Source organism: Sphaerodactylus townsendi, linkage group LG02 (assembly GCF_021028975.2).
Source record: "Sphaerodactylus townsendi isolate TG3544 linkage group LG02, MPM_Stown_v2.3, whole genome shotgun sequence".
Taxonomy (NCBI): domain Eukaryota; kingdom Metazoa; phylum Chordata; class Lepidosauria; order Squamata; family Sphaerodactylidae; genus Sphaerodactylus; species Sphaerodactylus townsendi.
In genome coordinates this window covers 164,233,003-164,252,105 of record NC_059426.1, presented here as the reverse complement: position 1 = coordinate 164,252,105, position 19,103 = coordinate 164,233,003, and the positions used below count along the sequence as shown (strand labels likewise).

General features: G+C 44.6%; 1 protein-coding gene across 2 annotated transcripts; it reads left to right on the top strand.

Annotated features, from left to right (window-relative positions):
- The first annotated feature begins 576 nt into the window (after positions 1 to 576).
- RD3L (RD3 like) lies at positions 577 to 4,772 on the top strand. 2 transcript variants are annotated; one of them, XM_048485821.1, is made up of 4 exons: positions 577 to 750; positions 1,685 to 1,798; positions 2,319 to 2,625; positions 4,217 to 4,772. In XM_048485821.1, exons 3-4 carry the CDS (start codon positions 2,327 to 2,329, stop codon positions 4,515 to 4,517), a joined length of 600 nt encoding a protein of 199 aa, XP_048341778.1. In that variant the 5' UTR covers positions 577 to 750; positions 1,685 to 1,798; positions 2,319 to 2,326; the 3' UTR covers positions 4,518 to 4,772. The 2 variants fall into 2 exon arrangements, with proteins under 2 accessions (XP_048341778.1, XP_048341777.1); XM_048485820.1 differs by having other exon boundaries at positions 578 to 750; positions 1,685 to 1,794.
- The last annotated feature ends 14,331 nt before the right edge of the window (positions 4,773 to 19,103 follow it).

The window sequence follows — 19,103 nt, the reverse complement described above, 5'->3', positions numbered from 1 at the left end:
AAAATCGGGACGGTTCAAAAAACCCACGGGACAAATTGGTTGAAGGCAGGACTGTCCCGCCAAAAGCGGGACGTCTGGTCACCTTGAACAATGGGGAAAGTTGTGATGTGGGAGGGATAACTGTAGTCTCTTTTCTACAGTGGAAAGCAAATCGTAATCCAAGGTACTATGGAACAGTTTTACTTTGAAGCAAAAAGGCAGGCGTTGTGAGTACAATAGAAAGGTGCAGCGACCCAGCAACTGTGATGGAGAAGAGGTGGCAAGAATCGTTTTAATTTCACCTGAGAATCTGAGATGGCAGTTCTGTCACTGGGAGTCCGTCTACGTAACACCCCCCTGCCTATTTTCAAGCACCATACAAAATGCAACGTGAAAACTTGCCAAATGAGAATGATGAATACTGACACCCGAATTTTCCCAACATATAAGTAATATCAGCTTTAATAACGACCACACACGTCATCTCTTTACGTCCCCTGACATCTAGGCCAGATCTGTACAATCCCATTTTCTACTACAGTTCAATACAGGGGAGGGGGAGGGGCACTCACGGGGGAGTTGACTAGCAGAAACCTATACATATAAGAGACTATCATCGCTGAAAATAGCAGGCGGACGAGAAGAGCTGGACACAAAAAAATGGATCTTAAAGCGGATATTCCTCATCTGACTCTTCTGCCTCAGATCAGCCGTCCAACAAAAGCAGACCAAAGAAATCACTAGATTGTAAAGAAGGATGAAAAATCTATGGTAAGACATTCATATTTTGTTTCTCAACTGAATGGAGATCTGGTTTTATATTTGCTACCTTTTGGCCTCCAGTTGGGATTTTACTGCAAAACAAAATTCACACACCATCACCAATTTAAAACGAACACACACTCTCATATTTTTCCCAAGTAGATTTTAGACTGGCTGCTTGTTTATATACCTGCAAAATGGTTTTTTTTTAATGCAAACAGTTGTGGAGTACAAATAAGACCTGAGTAAATACTAAGAGATTAATTTAATCAGGGGAAGCATAGGCTAAGAATTTCTCTGTGTACAGTGCCTTGTAAGTAGGTAGATTTCAACTGGCACAAATCCACATCGTTGCAAGGATTTGCCCGTTACAAAATTTTTTGATACAGCTGTGAAGAGGTAAACAAAGCAGTCTGAGCGATTTTCTCCCCACACCTCAAGGAGAGATTTTTTAAAAATCCAGCATCAAAAGAACCTGAAAGTTTAGTTCGACAACCAAAACATCGATGTGGTTATTTTTAGAGCACAAGAGGCACAAAAATACGACATTAAACTGTGACCTCTAGCTATGCACATCCTAACTACGCATCACCCGACAGTCTTAACTTTAGCCCGAAGCTCATCTGGCATGGCTTCAGAATATCATTATGCGTTCATTTACTTACAATACTTTGTACACGCTGAGCAGCTACAACCAGGCTTCTGAAACGGTCATCTTTCTAAAAACGAAACACCACCACACAAGGCTACTACTAAAAGGTAAAAACTCTGTTCAGAAGACAGAAGCTTCCACTGGACTATTTGGAAAGAATCTGGGGAGAATATACGCTTGAGCATATAGAATTTCTGTTATGATAAAGTCCGGGAAGCCAGGAAGGATCGAAAGCTGTATGGGTGAAGCCTACAACATTTCAGCGAGCAATTCATCTCTCTCTTTTAACAGGACGTGAGGCACATCTGTAAAAAGGGATATGCTGGAATAAACCAACCGTATTCGCTCCAGCACAAACACAGCTCCAGTTTGGGTCACAACCACGCGTTCCAAGAAGTACAGTAAGTAGGTGAACCATTGCTTTCCAGAAGTAACTTATGAAATAATGTTCACAGAAATTGAGTAGATCCCCACTGTTCGTTATCACAAGCAATTGGATGCCTTGTATTAGAAATCTGGGGGTGGATTAGAACAAGTCGGGAATTTTAAGAAACTACCAATTCCATCCGTTGCAGCATAGCGTGTGTATCCACAGGCATTATGACAGTTCAAAATAAAAGTGGAATAATTTTAACAGGAACAGAAACACTTTTCTGTCTTTGTTTTTAAGAAAGTTTTTAAGAAATCTTGGATTTCTTGGAAATGTGGTTACCTATGCTTTAAATCTATTCCATAAAATTCACACAATAGTGCATAATCCAAGAAAGTCCATTTGTACTCAAGGGATTTTAATTTATTGAGATACAATTTGAAGAGATTATGTGTTAAACAGGCAGGATTTTGCAGTAAATTGGGATACTCGCAAGAACTTCTCAGTTTAGCAGTGTCAACAGTTTAATCGTTTCTTCGGGTTCTTTCCAATCAGGTGTCAAAATGCCATTCTTTGGCTGGATGAAATGGCCAAAAAATTATTCTTACAAAACCAGACAATACCCAGGCTCGGAAGTTGTGACGAAGACTCTCCTGAGGGAACTAAAATGGCACCTAAAAGAGCGTGAGCGACTGGTACAGGAGATAGAAAGTGACCACAGAGTTCAGAAGACTGGCACAGATTACAATTGGCTAAAGAGCTACCAGCCTCCTCAGATAACTATACCGGCTACTGAACAAAGACAGCTCGAAATCCTTTGCTCCCAAATCCAACCCTGCCAAACTGCAATCATTCTCAGCAGGTAACACTGCTTTTTTATTGTTCTATGACTATACATTTTAAGTGCCATCCAGTCACAGCATATAGTGATCCTGTAGGACACAGGTGTCAAACTCGTGGCTCTCCAGATGTTATGGACCGCAGTTCCCATCATCCCCTGCCAGCATGATGCTGGCAGGGGATGATGGGAACTGTAGTCCATAGCATCTGGAGGGCCGTGAGTTTGACACCTATGCTGTAGGGTTTTTCAAGGCAAGAGACGAACAGAGGTGTTTTGCCATTGCCTGCCTTTGCGTAGAGACTCTGGAATTCCACAATGGTCTCCCATCTAAGTAGTAATCAGGACTGACCCTGCTTAGCTTCTAGGGCTCTGTGACTGCACAGACTTCTGAAAGGAAAACAAAACCATTTCTTCGCAGCTTGCTCTCAAGCAGGTTTACCAAAAAGCGAAAGTCGCTGTTTAAGTGATCCTCAGAACTAATACTGCCATTCTAAATATCTTGGCAACCTAGATTAAAGGGGCTTAAGATCCTCCAAAGATACTTGAGAAGTGCAGCTGTGGAGCATAGCCCGATGAAAATCCACCAAGTTCCATAAAATTCACTCTCAAGGCACTCAGAGAACGGTAGCCGGTGTTTAATTTATCAGTACTGTTGAACAGGGATGTAACTTTCAAAATCTGTTCCGGGAATGTGATGGAAAGACTGCCTCTTAAAAATATTCAGCTTTCCAGTGCCATCCTAAACAGAGTCAATCTGATCTAAACCCATTGGTTTAGGAGGCTGCAACTCCACTCAGGACAGCAGCCTTTGTTTTGCAATTTAATACGATGAACGCTGATCAGAGGTCTAGCAGGTTCCACTCCCTGTCTTATAAGTATTCAGGAGTCAAAAACTTTGGTATGATAACCTGTATTAGGGCTACAATCCTAAATACGCCTACTAGTGAGTAAGCCCCATTTACTTCTGAGCAAACATACTTAGACTTGTACAGTAATTATATTAAAAACTAATGCCCCCATATATCCATGAACTACAATTTTACATGTGTGTAGAACTCCTTAGCATAATTACTATGGAGAAGTTAATAGCTCAGCCCGGTTTCACACACATTCTGAAATGGAGGAAGCTTATCCCATAATAAATTAATGACCAGGGTGGTTCTGCTGTAGCAGATTAGCACAGCTACCTTCATCGCAATTCTGTAAGGATAACTGTTGTCGTTTTTTTAAAGGGCATTAGCTCTCTTTAAAATCTCCAGTAAACTATTTCTCAACGTACCGTTCTTTCCAAAGGGCAGAATAAAGGAAACGGAACAAGCCTATGCTCTCTTTGTGAGCCCAGAAAGAGGCTCGAGGGCAACGTCAGTTTGAATCAACTTCCTCTGATAGCTCTGCACAGAAACAAAAAATAGCTCCCATCGTTGTGCTGTGTCCAAATGCATTTTAAGTGCCTTTCCTCTGATTTTTCCAGCCTTGCTTAAGCTTTCTAAAACAAAAAGAGAGAGAATATTTTGTCCACCCTGCAACAAAGGAAAAAGAGGACGAGAGAAAGGAAAAGGGAATGCGCTGATAATTAAACCCCAGGCTTCATTTTTCCCCCCACTCCTCCTAGATTTCGAGAGGTGCTGGCCGAAAACGACGTTTTACCTTGGGAAATCGTTTACATCTTCAAGCAAGTTTTAAAGGAGTTCCTAGCCAATCTTGAGAAGGAAGAGACGCAGGACAAACTGGACGACCACTGGAATACAAACTGTCCGGCCAACTTCGAAGCAGCATCCGCAGATAGCGCCAGCAAAACAGACAAAGAGGAGATCCCAACCGTCTCCAGTTACGTTGACAAACATACACAAGGGATGTTTCCAACTTTCTCCCACCGAATCTGGAATCTCCCCTATTACTACCCATCCAGTTAAGTTTTCCCCCTTCCTGCGTTCCCCAATTATTTATGCACCTTTCCTTGCTTACCATCCTGCTTCAAGGATCTGAAGCGCCAAAGAAACCGCGAAAATTGCCTGCTGCTCCCTTTCTATCACAAGTTCAGACTTTTAAACTGATTGCAGCTTGCATCTAATTTACGGTGGTCCTTAGATAACTAGAATAATAATGACCCCCTTTCAACCGTTTCTCCAGCTCATACTGTGTACGAGAACCTTCTCAATAAATATATAGCGTAGATCAGGGGTAGGGAACCTTTAACACTCAAAGAGCCATTTGGACCCGTTTTCCACGGGAAAAGAAAACACTTGGAGCCGCACATAATTTTTGACATTTAAAATAAAGATAACACTGTATACATTGGGTTTTTTTAACCTTTTACTCCACTCATTCTGAGAAGCACATGGATGAGTCCGCCCTGCTGCGTGCAGGGCGGGCAAGAATGGGTCCAGCGGCTCGGCTCGGAAAGCGCCTATCCCACTCCAATGGGGCAGGCGAGAGGGGAAGCCCACGGCGCAGCCCAGCCGGCTGCAGGCAGTTGGTGCGCCCGCCCTGCTACCTGAAGGCGGGCAAGGATGGGGCCAGCGGCTCGGCTCGTGGAGCCGCAGTTCAAGGGCAGAAGAGCCGCATGCGGCTCTCGAGCCGCAGGTTCCCTACCCCTGGCGTAGATCTTTATAAGATGATATGTAAAGTATGCTATTTAAATTACTCCTAAAAGCATGCACAGGAAGAAAAAAAGAACCCCTTCAGTTTGGAATACAATAAAATATAATCGTCCTGAAGAGCAATAATGACGTTTTTTTGTTTTGTAATCTGTATATATATATACAATCTTTTTCTCCCTAAAAAGTCATCTGAAGTGGAAGATTCAACAGGGGTTCTTTTTTGAAAGTTAACTTGGGGTTATTATTTGTAACACTGTTGTACACAGCACTACGCAGAGTTTCATGAGCAGGAAGAACAGTGCCTGCCCCAAGGAGCTTACAATCTTAACTACTGACAACAGAAATGATGTCACAAAGGAAGGACTGACAAAGGCATAGGTAAACAAGAAAGAATATCAGCAAACTGAACAGGTGTATTAAACCAGCTTCAGGAGATTTTTTTGTGGTCATTAAGAGCCCCATCCAAGAGAGTGGGGCAAGAGGACTTGTGGGAGTGGCACACCCTGGCACCAGCGTGTTTGCCTGCCCTGGGGCACTTGCCCCGGCCAAGAGGTGAAACCACTGGTGTGCAGCCGTGGCTGACCTCTCCTAATACTGGGACATGGTGCAAGACACTGTGCCGGTGTCCTAGGGCCCCGGCCACAGCAGAGACGGTCCAGGGGCGTGGCCAGGGGAGAAGCCAACATTAATAAGCTTCCTCCCAGCCATTTAATGATGTTGGTGGAGGGCAATTCAGACTTAAACGACGCTTTGGGGTTGAGTAAGGGACCTTCCACACATGCAGAATAATACACTTGCAATCCACTTTGAAGCTGGATTTTGTGCGGAATAACAAAATCCACTTGCAAACAGTTGTGAAAGGCTCATTTCGCACATGCAGAATAATGCACTTTCAAACTTCTTTCAGTGCTCTTTGAAGCTGTGCGGAATAGCAAAATCCACTTGCAAACAGTTGTGAAAGTGGTTTGAAAATGCATTATTTTGCGTGTGCAGAAGGGGCCAAAGTGGATTGAATGTGTATTATTCTGCATGTGCGGAAGGGACCTAAGTCTATTCAGCCCCATGGAGGTTTCTCAGTAGCAGGGAGGCTGTTTTGTTTTGCAAGCCTTCCCCCACCACCTGGAAGCCTCTCTGGGAGTGGAGTGATCGCAGCAGCACAGCTGTCTGCCTCACCACTCAGATGGGACTGCCCATCACACCTGACTTATGGCAATCCTGTAGGGTTATCAAGGGAAGAGAAGTGTGGAGGTGGTTTGCCACTGCCTGTCTCCGCATCCCAATCCTGGTATTCCTTGGAGGCTTCCCATACAAATACTAGCCAGGGTTAGGGCTGAGAGTGTGTGAGTGATCCAAGGTCACCCAAAAAAGATTCCATAGTATGAGCTAAGATTTGAACCCGGGTTTCCCAGGTTCCAGTGCAACCACTACACCAGGCTGGCTCTGAGCTAAGAACTATAACAATAATAAACTTGCAGATTGGATGTATGTGTAAATGAGTAAAATTACAGCATGATGCTTGACCTCTTCAGAATATCAACTGAACCCAATGACAAGAAACATGAAGCACTGTGTGTGTAAACCACATTGGCTAGTCCTAGGAGAGCCAGCGTGGTGTAGTGGTTAAGACTGGTGGACTCTAATCTGGAAAAACTAGATTTGATTCCCAACTCCTCCACATGAGCGGCAGACTCTTATCTGGTGAACTGGATTCGTTTCCCTGCTCCTACACATGAAGCCTGCTGGCTGACCTCAGGCTAGTCAGTCTTCTCAGGACTCTCTCAGCCCCACCTGCCTCACAAGGCAGGAAGGAAAAGGAGGAAGGAAAAGGTGTTTGTAAGCCAACTTGAGTCCCCTTACAGGAGAGAAAGGCAGGGTATAAATCCAAACTCCTCTTCTTCACCTCACAAAAGACAGTCAGATTGCAATTCTTAGCACACTGAATGCAATAGGAAGTACACAATTTGAGGGTCAGTTTCCACACGGTGGAGCTCAAAGGGCAGGTACCACAGATCATGTGAACAGTTACAGCCATGTGTGCTCACCACAATTCCCACATGCTCTGTTGATGCTCCAGCTTGGGTCCAGGCAACATGCTGAAGGCGCTTCCTTCCCCCTACCCCCTACCCCATCCCACCATTACCCCAAACAGAAACTATCTGAGAAGGGATCTATTTGTTCTGTTGCAGAAGACCACATAGCGCCACATAACTGTGTAATTGTTCACAGGGAGTGTCCATCTCGCACCTCCATGATCTTCACTCATGGAAATCAAACCCTAGCATTGTGCTGTCAGGAGGATGCTTTTCATCAGAGCTGTGATCACCACCAAAATTGAGCACTGGGATCCAGGAAATTGACATTTTTCTCCATCTAGGTGTGCATCCAGCATGCATCGGCATGTATTTATTTATATCCTCCTTTCCGACCCAGCTCAGACTCAAAAGCAACATAAAACACAGTTTTCATCTCTCCTGTTTCTTAACAACCACCTTGTAAGGTAGGCCAGGCTAGGAGTTTGTGACTGTGTCACCCATCATAGAAATGACAATGTGAATTCAGTGCCTCCCAGGTCCTAGATTAGCACTCAACAATCACAGAATTATAGAGTTGGAAGAGACCACAATGGCCATCAAGTCCAACCCCCTGCCATGCAGAAATACACAATCATAGCACCCTTGTCAGATGGCCATCCAGCCCGTTTAAAAGCCTCCAGAGGAGACTCCACCACACCCCGAGGAAGCGTATTTCACTGTCAAATAGTCCTTACCATCAGGAAGTTCTTCCTAATGTTTTCCTGTTCTTTGAATCCATTACTCCTTGTCCCAGTCTCTGGAGCAGCAGAAAACAAGCTTGTTCCATCTTTCAACATGACACCCCTTCAAATATTTACACATGGCTATCATGTCACCCCTTAACCTTCTCTTCTCCAACCAAGCGTACCTAGCTCATTAAGCCGCTCCTTATAGGACATGGATTCCCAACTTCTACCATTCTGGTCGCCGTCCTCTGGACCCGTTCCAGCTTCTCAATATCCTTCTTGAGTCGTTGTGTGCAGAACTGGACACTGTATTCCAGGCGAGGTCTGACCAATGCAGAACAAAGTGGTACTATTACATCTCTCGATCTAGATTCTATATTCCTGCTGATGCAGCCCAGAAACACACTCCATCTGCTATACCACTCCAGCTCTAGAAACTAATAGCACTGGTTCTCTTCACACATTTGTTGCCGGCACCTGGGAGGTTTCAAATATTTTTCCATCTTTACATTTGAAAAGGTGTCTACTTAGAAACACTCCAAGACAGGGTTCTTATTTTTATCATTACAATGCAAATTGCTTATCCTTGGGTGTAATGGAGGACAGAAGGGTAGATAAAAAATATAGTTATATTTTCAATATATTAACCAAAAATAAGACGTGGCAAGATAAACAGAACGAAATTTTGAAGATATGGATAATACACATGGACTGGATGAAAGAAGCTCGAGTCAATGAAGAAATATGGGAGAACAGGCTTACTGCTGTTTGTGTGACAAAACTATGAGGAAGATGAAACGGGGGGAGGGAGAAAGGGGGGGAAATGTATTGTTTGAAAATGTATGAAGAAGGAATTATTATAAACTGTAAAATTCAAATGATACAATAATTTTTTTAAAAAAAAATGGCTTATCCTCACTTCAACAGCATGTCGGATTTTTCTAACAAAGATTATATATATATATTTTTTCAATCTACTCTCGATACAAATTCACAATTGGGGATATAAAAGAACAAGGTTGGAATACTCAGGCAGAATCGTAACACAAATATGTTCTTGCCCTAAGCATCCACTGTGGAGACCATACAGAAGATTTTTTTTTAAAAGCAGTTTTCAATCTGACATGTAGGAACAGTGGCCACAACTGACATAAATAGAGCAGAAAATCAATGAAAATAGTTGCCAGAATTGACTTTCTGCAAGCACATCCAAGCTAAATTTAACTCATACCATTAGAGAACAAAAACCGTATCCTGTCACGGACTACATTTTGAATTACTTGTCCTGGGGTCATATCACCAGACAGTAGGGGTGTGCGTGGGGGCGTACAGAAGGGAAGGTTTGACACGGTATTCACTAAGGCGAGAGTTAATTTTACCTGGATTAAAACCTTGCTTTGAATGCATGGGAGGAGAAAACAGACATCCTGAAGTTTACTTCACGCCCAGGATCCTACCGTGTTTCCCTGAAAATAAGACAGTGTCTTATATTAATTTTTGCTCCCAAAGATGCGCTATGTCTTATTTTCAGGGGATGTCTTATTTTTCCGCTCCACAGCTGCATGCTCTGGTCGACGGGCATGCTTCCAAACAAAAACTTTGCTACGTCTTACTTTCGAGGGATGCTTTATATTTAGCACTTTGGAAAAACCTCCACTACGTCTTATTTTCAGGGGATGTCTTATTTTGGGGAAAACAGGGTGCCTAAAATTTTTCCATAGGAAAGGATTTTAACACACACACGGCATGATTTTTGTCCCATTGCAGCCCAAAGTAGGGACCCACAGGAACAGGGGGCAGATGTCCACCAAGGAAACCAGTGGAAACTACCCCCTTCCTTCCACTTTTGGGATACAGCCAAATTATTGGCTGCATCCAGACCTCACAACAAACCTCCATTTTGTTTGGGACAGGCAGAAACATGCCGTTATTGTGGCTTGGTATTAACCACCCTCCCTCATGCCCAGAACCTAGTTAAAAGGTTTGGGAAGCTTTGACATAAGGATGGGCTGTAAGAGGAAAGATGTCACCCAGTGTGCATGTTCAGACATCACAATGCATCAGGGTTCTGACCCAAGGCTTTCACACAAGGAATCACACACCACACCCATGGAGATTGTTCCAACTTGCTACTCTAAGCGCCGTGTGGAAGGATTGCCGACTTTTTGACCCACCTCTGCAGTCATGCCTTTACAGCAACCATTACCAGGTGACATATGATTTTCCCCTATAGAAAAAAATTGGATCTCTGTAAATCTAGCCAGTTAAACACACACGGTCATGCTTGCATTCCCACCCCCACCCACAGCTCTCTGCTACTATTAGGAAATATTTGAATCAAACTCGAAGGACAGAGGCATTATCTGCTTTTGACAGTTGAAAAGTGGATTAAGAGGCAAGTCAGGGAGCAAGCTTGTTTTCTGCTGCTCCACAGACTAGGACTAGCTTTTAGCACAGACTAGTAATGGGTTCAAGGTGAAGGAAAAGAGATTTCACCTAAACATCAGGAAAAACTTCCTGACAGTCAGGGCTGTTTGATAGTGGAATTGCACTACCTCGGAGAGTGGTGGAGTCTCCTTCTTTGGAGGTTTTTAAACAGAGGCCGGATGGCCATCTGTCAGGAGTGCTTTGATTGTGTGTTCCTGCATGGTAGGGGGACTTGATGGCCCTTCTGGTCTCTTCCAACTCTATGATTCACTACTGGTGGTGGAAAGCGCCATCAAGTCGCAACCAACCTATGGCAACCCCATGGGATTTTCAAGGTGAGAGAGGCTCAGATGAGATTTGCCGCTGCCTGCCTCTGCATACTGACCCTCTGCTTCCCTGGTGGGTTCCGTCCAAGTACTAACCATCTTAGCTTCCGAGATCTGATGAGATTGGGCCGGCCAGGTCAGAACTATCTCCTCTGGGCAAACACACTGCAGAACTTTTCGAAGTAGTATAGGAACAGTAAATGTGCTGACAAGAGCGAGAAAGGATGAACATGCCTTTAGCAGAGACCAGGGACGTAGGTATAGAATTTAAATGGGGTGGGTTTGGGGGCGGGGCTCAGGGGCGGGGGGCCTGGCCCCACCCACTCCTGGGGCCTGGCCCCGCCTCCTGCAAGCCAGCCGGAGCCCAGGAAAGAAAGCCTCGCCTCTTGCGAGACCTGCTTTGCAAGAGGCGGGACTTTCTTTCCCGGGCTCCAACTGGCTTGTAGCTTGCAAGCGTGCGATACGGGCTATGCCTGTGTGGGCACAGGAGCACCCGCCCCCGCAAGACATACGGAGGGGCTTAAACCCGATAAACCCCCCCCTTACCTACGTCCCTGGCTGAGACCTATTTTCAAATAAATTTCCACTCTTAAAAAAGCTATGGAACACTTCCAGGTTCATGAACACATACAGGTGCTTGGTTCCAGCATCTGTCTGACTTTGGCTCTTCATCTGAACTGGGGTCCAACTTGGATTGTCTCTGTAGTTTCCACAATAGTCAGACTCCAGTGTCTTTCTCAGGTTGGGGAGGGGGGAGTCAAAACCATCTTCTGATTTCTCTCATGCTTGAATAAATGCATAAATATATAGTTAAGAAAAAGAAACAAGTTACCACCAGGAGACGCTTGGGTCCAGCAGGCGGCAAAAATGGATTAACGGGTTCGATTATGCATCACACACAAATGCATATAATCAAATACCAAATCATACAGCATTTTCATCTATACTCAACAGTGGGATTTAGCCGGTTTGCCCCGGTTCTCCTGGCCGGCCCCCTGAAGCGAAGGTTCCCAGCTGGTTCCCAGCACAGCCTTCCCTTGCCTCCCCCACCCGACCCAACATCAGAAAGGGGGAACGCCCGGTGCAGCACAGCAGCCAGATAAGCGTGAGGGGGATGCGGCAGGGGAGGGGAGCAAACCGGTGGTTGGGATTTTAGAATCCCACCACTGCATATACCTCTACCGAACAGGTATACCCCAGAACAAGAGTCCCTAGCTTTCTTGAGTCTGTAGAGACACTTTTGAAATCATGACATGGGGTAGCGGGCTGAAACACAAAATAGTTGCCATAAAATACTAATAGTAAGTGTAACCATTTTTAAGGTTAGATTGAAATGATGGTAGCTGTCAGAGTTAGAGGGTCAGAACTCTCTCCGAGGAAGAACTGGAGTACGTCAGAAAAGGACAGAAGCTGTATGGGTGTGACGAAGGATGACATAGTTTCCCTGTAAGAGTGAAAAGGTTACATTCCAAACTGAGAGAACAATATAAGGGACAGAGAGAGATGTGAAAAGGGTCAAAATGATTTTATGCTGATTGAAAGTTATTTAAAGTACTTGGTGCCTCAGTTAGGCCCCTTCCGCACACGCAAAATAATGCATTTTCAAACCACTTTTACAACTGTTTGCAAGTGGATTTTGCTATTCCGCACAGCTTCAAAGAGCACTGAAAGAAGTTTGAAAGTGCATTATTCTGCATGTGCGGAATGAGCCCTAGATTTTATTTTAATTTTTGTAAATAATTTTGTTTGGAACCTTGAAGTTACCCACCAGTTATAAATAAAATCTTATTTTGGTTCAATAAAATATTGGAACTCCCACGTGATTTTTTCTTAGTACCCCAAATACCATCCGTTTGCCTTACATTTCGTCCACGCTACCAAGAAAAGGAAACCACAAAAAAAAGAAGGGAAATAAACGAGGGGTTTTTTTTGGAATTTTATTCCTGGTGGCAGCATACAAAATAAAATTAGAGAAATAAACGGAAAAAAGAAAAAAGATACAGAAAGAGAGAGAGAAAGAGGAGGGGGCGCTCTAGTAAGTCTTCAATATTTCAGACAGAAGCTCTGTCTGGCAGTTTTAAAATAAACATATTGTTTTAAAATATTTTGTTGCACACGCACGGCTTATCGTCAGCAACACTGTGCAGCAACCACAGCCAAAAGCAACATCTGCACAGCCAATTTGATCTCCAATGGCCATTCAGAAGCATCCCATCTGGCCTGCCCATGTTCTAAAACAGGGGTCTTCAAACTATGGCCCTCCAGATGTTCATAGACTGCAATTCCCATGAGCCCTACCACTTGGCCATGCTGGCAGGGGTTGATGGGAATTGTAGTCCATGAACATCTGGAGGGCCACAGTTTGAAGACCCCTGCTCTAAAAATACCTGACATGTACCAGCAAAGGTGTCAAGTGGGCACCACGGTACTCATGGACCCCACGATGGGGACCCCCCTGCCCTAGAAAGCCATTGAAAGATCTCAAACTGAAAGTGAAATTTTATAATTCATTTCACTACTAGATACCTGATGAGATCCAACACCGAGGTTTGACCAAAATCTGTCTTGTCGAAAATCCAACAATTCTCAAAGTACAAAACGGGTCTCGGTTGAAGGTATCGGATTCTTTTACATTCTTGAGATCCAGTGCAGTGTGGTGGTTAAGAGCGGAGGACTCTACCCTGGAGAACCGCGTTTGATTCCCCCCTCCTCCATGTGAAGCCTGCTGGGCGGCCTTGGGGCCAGTCAGTTTCCTCAGCACCACTTACAAAGCGTCTCTTGTGGGGAGAGGAAGGGAATTTGTCAGCCACCTTGAGTCTCCTTAGGTTGAGAAAAGCAGGGTCTAAAAACCAACTCCTCTTCTTCTTGTACCCAAATATGAGAATTTTGAATTAGTCTGTGAAGCACTAGCTTGAGAGGGAGCTGAACTGACATGTCTAGGTCACTGCTGCCTGAGGTAAAAAAAAAAGAGGGGGAAATAAATTGCAGAGCCTGGCAGCTGTGTTGCTCCCAGGCATTTCTTGTGGTGGAACAGTTTATGACAGCGGTTCTCAAATGTCAGCCCGAGGAACCCTATTTTGATTTTTTGTTAAACATTGTGGGTTCCGCACAAGTCTATTTCTTGTCCCGTGTTGGCAGCTGATGTACTCTGCATCCAGTACAATTTCTGACTGGGATCATAGAGTTGGAAGGGGCCATATAGGCCCACTAGTCCAACTCCCTACTCAATGCAGGATCAGCCTAAAGCAGTTGTGGCGAACCTATGGCACGGGTGCCAGAGGTGGCACTCGGAGTCCTCTCTGTGGGCACGCGCAAACAGAGTTCCCCCCCACCCACACACACACACATCTAGGCTGGCCTGGGCCGCTGGGTTCAATTATTAGCATTAAACCTAAGACCTAGTTTTGGGGAAGCAGTGTAGGTAACCCTGTTAAAAGCTGTTAAACGCCACTGATTTTCATGCGAAGAACTAAAGTGCTATCCTTTACCTGGGAGTAAGCTCGGTTGCTGGCAATGGGGCTTGCTTCTGAGTAAACACTCCTAGGGTTATGATTCACCCATTGGAAGAGTTGCACGGTTGCTTCAAAGCAAAACCACCGACTACCACCAAGCTGAGTAACGCATGCCTTGGAGCCAATCATTTTTTCTAAACTAAAATCTCAGTATTCAGGTTAAATGGCCGTGTTGGCACTTTGCGATAAATAAGTGGGTTTTGGGCTGTAAATTGAGCACTCGGTCTGGCCTAACGCGTCCCTGACAAGGTTTCGTCCAGCTGCTGCTTGAAGACTGACCGTGAAGGGAGCTCATCGCTACTGAACAACTCCTCCTGTAAAAGATATTTTCCTAACCTTCCCGCCCATAATTTAAACTCATTATTCCAAGTCCTATCCCCTGTTGCCAAGAGGGAAAGCTCCCTGCCCTCAATTAAATGACAGCCCTTCAAATACTTAAAGACAGCAATCTTGTCCTCACTCAACCTTCTCTTCTCTGGACTTGAACATTCCCAAGTCCCTCAGCCTTTCTTTGAAAGGCTTGATCTCCAAGCCCGGATTATCCTCGTTGCTCTCCTCTGTGCCTGCCCCATTTTGTCCACATCCATTTTAAAGTGAAGCCTCCAGAATGGCATTCAATATGCCAGCTGCAACTTGACCCATGTGGTATACAACAGGACTATTATATCTGGTGATTTGGATATTATACCTCTACTGAGACACCACAAGATCACATTGGCCTTTTCTGCTGTTGAATCACACTGACTGCTTATAATTAGCTTACAGACCACCAGTATCCCAAGATCTTGTTTACATACACTGCTACTCAGACATGTATTCCCCATACAGTATGTGCCCCATTCAGTATGTATGAAAACCAGCGTGGTGTAGTGGTTAAGAGCAGGTGGATTCTAATCTGGAGAACTGGGTTTGATTCCCCACTCCTTCACCTGAATGGCCGAGGCTTAAATGGTGAACCAGATATGTTTCGCACTCCTACATTCCTGCTGGGTGACCTTGGGCTAGTTACAGTTCTTTGGGACTCTCTCAGCCCCACCTACCTCACAAGGTGTCTGCTGTGGAGAGAGGAAGGGAAAGGAGCTTGTAAGCCACCTTGAATCTCCTTACAGGAGAGAAAGGTGGGGTATAAATCCAAACTCTTCTTCTTCTTCTTCATGTTAGTTACCCAGGATCAAGAACTCTGTCCATGTCCTTGTTGAATTGTACCTTGTTCCCCATCTATCCACTTTTCCATCATGTTAAGATCTCACTGAATTCAGAGGTGTTCAATAATCTGGTGCCATCTGCAAATTTAATGAGTACTCTCCTCCACCACTTCATCCAGGTCATTTATAAAAACACTAAAAAGCACCAGGTCCTACAGCAGTGATGGCGAACCTTTTTGAAACCGAGTGCCCAAATTGCAACCCAAACCCCACTTATTTATCGCAAAGTGCCAACACGGCAATTTAACCTGAATGCTGAGGTTTTAGTTTAGAAAAAAACCAGTTGATTCCCTCTTCCTCTGACCCACCCGCTCGAGCAGGGGCCAGCCTGCTCTAGCCTCCAGCAAGTCCCGTGCGCACCACTCTGTGCCTCTCTAGCATCTCTGCCTCCTCTGCACCCCTGCCCCCCCCAGGCAGCAGCCACCCGGAGCACAGGCACCAGGCCCGCCAGCCAAGTCCTCCTTTCTCACTGTGGTGCGCGCACGTCATGCTCAGTGGCCTAGATGTGTGTGTGTGTGTGGGGGGGTGATTCTCTGTCCCCCACATGACAACTCTGTGTGCTCGTGCCCACAGAGAGGGCTCCGAGTGCCACCTCTGGCACCCGTGCCATAGGTTCGCCATCACTGTCCTACAGCTATTATAGGGGTTGGGAAACTAGTGGGGTGCAGATGGTGACATTTCCAATGGCTCCCACTCTTTGAATGAAAATGCAGCCAATCTGTCTTCTTCCTGTAAGGTGGAAAGTCCTCACCCCCATTCTCGGAAAACTTGAGGGGCTGTTTTTCATTCACTGATCTCTGGGGGAGGGGATTTCAGGCTTATTATTTTACCTCTGATTTTATCTGGGGATGTTTTTACTATTATTGTAAGCAGCCTTGAACTAAGAAGAAACATGGGATAATACAGTTTTAATAAATAAATAAACCAAATGACATGAAATCTAACCTTTATTTCCATGGAAGCCTACAGAAGTTTGGGCAGCAACCCTATGATGTTATTTTCCTATAAGTTCAATTGAACAATATCCCATCATTAACATGCATAGAATCATGCTACAACTGTTTTTCCCTTACCTAAGTCCAGTGTACTAGTTAAGGTGCTGAATTAGGACCTGTGAAATGCAGGTTTGAATCCCCACTCATACCATGGCAGCTTGCTGTGTGATGGGCCAGTCACACATTCCCAGTCCTGGGCCAGTCACACATTCTCAGTCCTTACTGGCTAGTATTTGGATTGGAGATCTCCTAGGTTGGATTACCAGGGTGACACCGAGGCAGGAAAAGGCAAACTACCTCTGAATGTCTCCTGCCTTGAAAATCCAATGGGGTTGCCATGATGCAGTTGTGACGTGACAGCAACAAAATAAAAATAAATAATAACAATATTCCTATGGCAGTGGTGGTGAACCTTTGGCACTCCAGATGTTATGGACTACAATTCCCATCATCCCCTGCCAGCATGGTCAATTGGCCATGCTGGCCGGGGCTGATGGGAATTGTAGTCCATAACATCTGGAGTGCCAAAGGTTCGCCACCACTGTCCTATGGGGATTGACAAGTACTGGAAAAACAAAGTCTATTTTCGATGTATTTCTTGATGAAACGTTTTGCTCCCTACAGGGAATTAGGCAAATTCATGGTAGGCAGGTCTATCAGTTGCTACTATCCACATTGACTAAAGAGAACCTTCACATTCAGAGGTAGAAAGCACCAAATCTGAGCCCCAGGAGGCAACGTGAGAAAGCTTTCACGACCGGATTCAACTGGTTCTGGTGGGTTTTCAGCCCAGAAAACCCACCAGAACCAACGTGAGAAAGTTCTAGGCCCAGTTGTCGACTTCCATAATAATGGGTTGACCGCTGTGTGAACAGGATGTTGGACTAGATCAGTCATTCCCAACATGGGGTACGTGCCAGAATGTTGGGGGGGGGGGGGGTACACGAAAAAAGGTAAGTAATGGGTTTGTTAATATGGGGTTACAATTTTACAATATGGGGGGTACAATTTTGGGGAAATGAATTGCCAAGGGGGACATGAGTGAAAAAAGGTTGGGAACCACTGGACTAGATGGACCAAATGTCTGATCCGGCAGGGTTCTTATAGTCTTCTCCAGGCTTCCCCCACCCGCCACAAAAACCAAATTCCTGAAGACAAATGCCCAGCACTTTAATATTAACCAGTTCAGCCTTGGATACCTTACTCAATTCTCATGCCTGGGTGTGAAAGCTTCATTTATCGCCATTCACGTTCTATACCGAAGGAGAGAGCGACGTATAAATTGAATTAAATAAAAATATAAATAAATATGTCCAGTTAGGAGTTTGGAGGGCTGTACTAAGCAGAGTTATGTTTTTCTAATCCACTGACTTTGGTGAACCTAGAAAGGTGCAATTATACTTTAGACCACACATTTAATATAAACCTGTTAGCCATTGTTTTTTTTTAAAGGAGAATTTAATATGCTCATTTGGGGCTGTTCAGTCTCACAGAATTCAACAAAACTGCTCTCCTCACAGAAAAACATAACACTACCAGTCAAAGTCTGTTCTGACAATGGGTTACCAACAGAGGTGGGATCCAACAAGTTCTCATCACTTCTCTAGAAGTGGTTACTAATTTTTTCTGAGTGCCGAGAAGGGGTTACTAAAGCAACCTCCCTGGCCAATAGGGACTGGAGGTGCGTGTGCGGCGGTGGCACTGTTTGAATCCCACCACCATCGGAACCTGTTATTAAAATTTTTGGATCCCACCACTGGTTACCAATGCCTGCATGAGGCTGACTACGCATATGAGTGACTTTACTGAAAGACTAGGCCTATGTGTAATTTCTCTCAGACACAAGCATCAATTCTTCGGGCAGTTGTGGGTTTTCTGGGCTGTGTGGCCATGATCTGGCAGTTTTTGCTCCTAATGTTTTGCACGCATCTATGGCTAGCATCTTCAGGGGCATGTCACGGAAAGAAGTGTTTCTCTCCGTGACACATCTCACCGTGACATGCCCCTGAAGATGCCAGCCACAGTTGCGAGTGAAACGTTAGGAGGAAAACCTGCCAGACTACACCCACACAGCTCGGAAAACCCACAACTGAATCTGGCCTTCAACAAATATTTCAATTCTTCTTTTTAATTGGCTGTCAAAGGCTGTTAAATGCTTCCCCCATTTCAATTCCACATTTTAAATAAATAAATTGGACATGGGCTTGTAATAATTATAATATGGGGTGGGGTGGGGTGGGGGGAAACTTCCAGAATCCAGTTGCTGAGCAGAATTTTGGTTGTTACAACTTCGGTAACCAGGGAGACCCAATGGCAAACACACACCCAATAACAAATACACTTTCTCTGGAGAAAACAAAAAGTCACACTCATTACTTTGTGCTATTTGTCTGGATCTTAATACAAAGGTAACAGACGTAAAAGATGTCTATCAGCGGATTCCTGAACATTCTTGACCAGACTTATACCCTTTTAAATCCATTTACTTCAGGGTCTGTAGAAAAGCATAGCTCTCCTTAGGACTGCAGAGAGAAAATGGCGTTGTAGATTCATACCCATTACTGTAGAGAGAAATAAGTTTTTTTCACAATATTTGTACGTTTTGGTATTCTGTGCAGTCCGCATAAAGATACTAGCCTTTTCCTGACAGAACATTGTATTTAGCAGCTGGTGAAT

Coding starts and splice junctions, on each gene's coding strand:
- RD3L (XM_048485821.1), top strand. CDS start 2,327: ATGCCATTCTTTGGCTGGATGAAATGGCCAAAAAATTATTCTTACAAA. Junction 2,626..4,216: donor ACTGCAATCATTCTCAGCAG/GTAACACTGCTT, acceptor CACTCCTCCTAG/ATTTCGAGAGGTGCTGGCCG.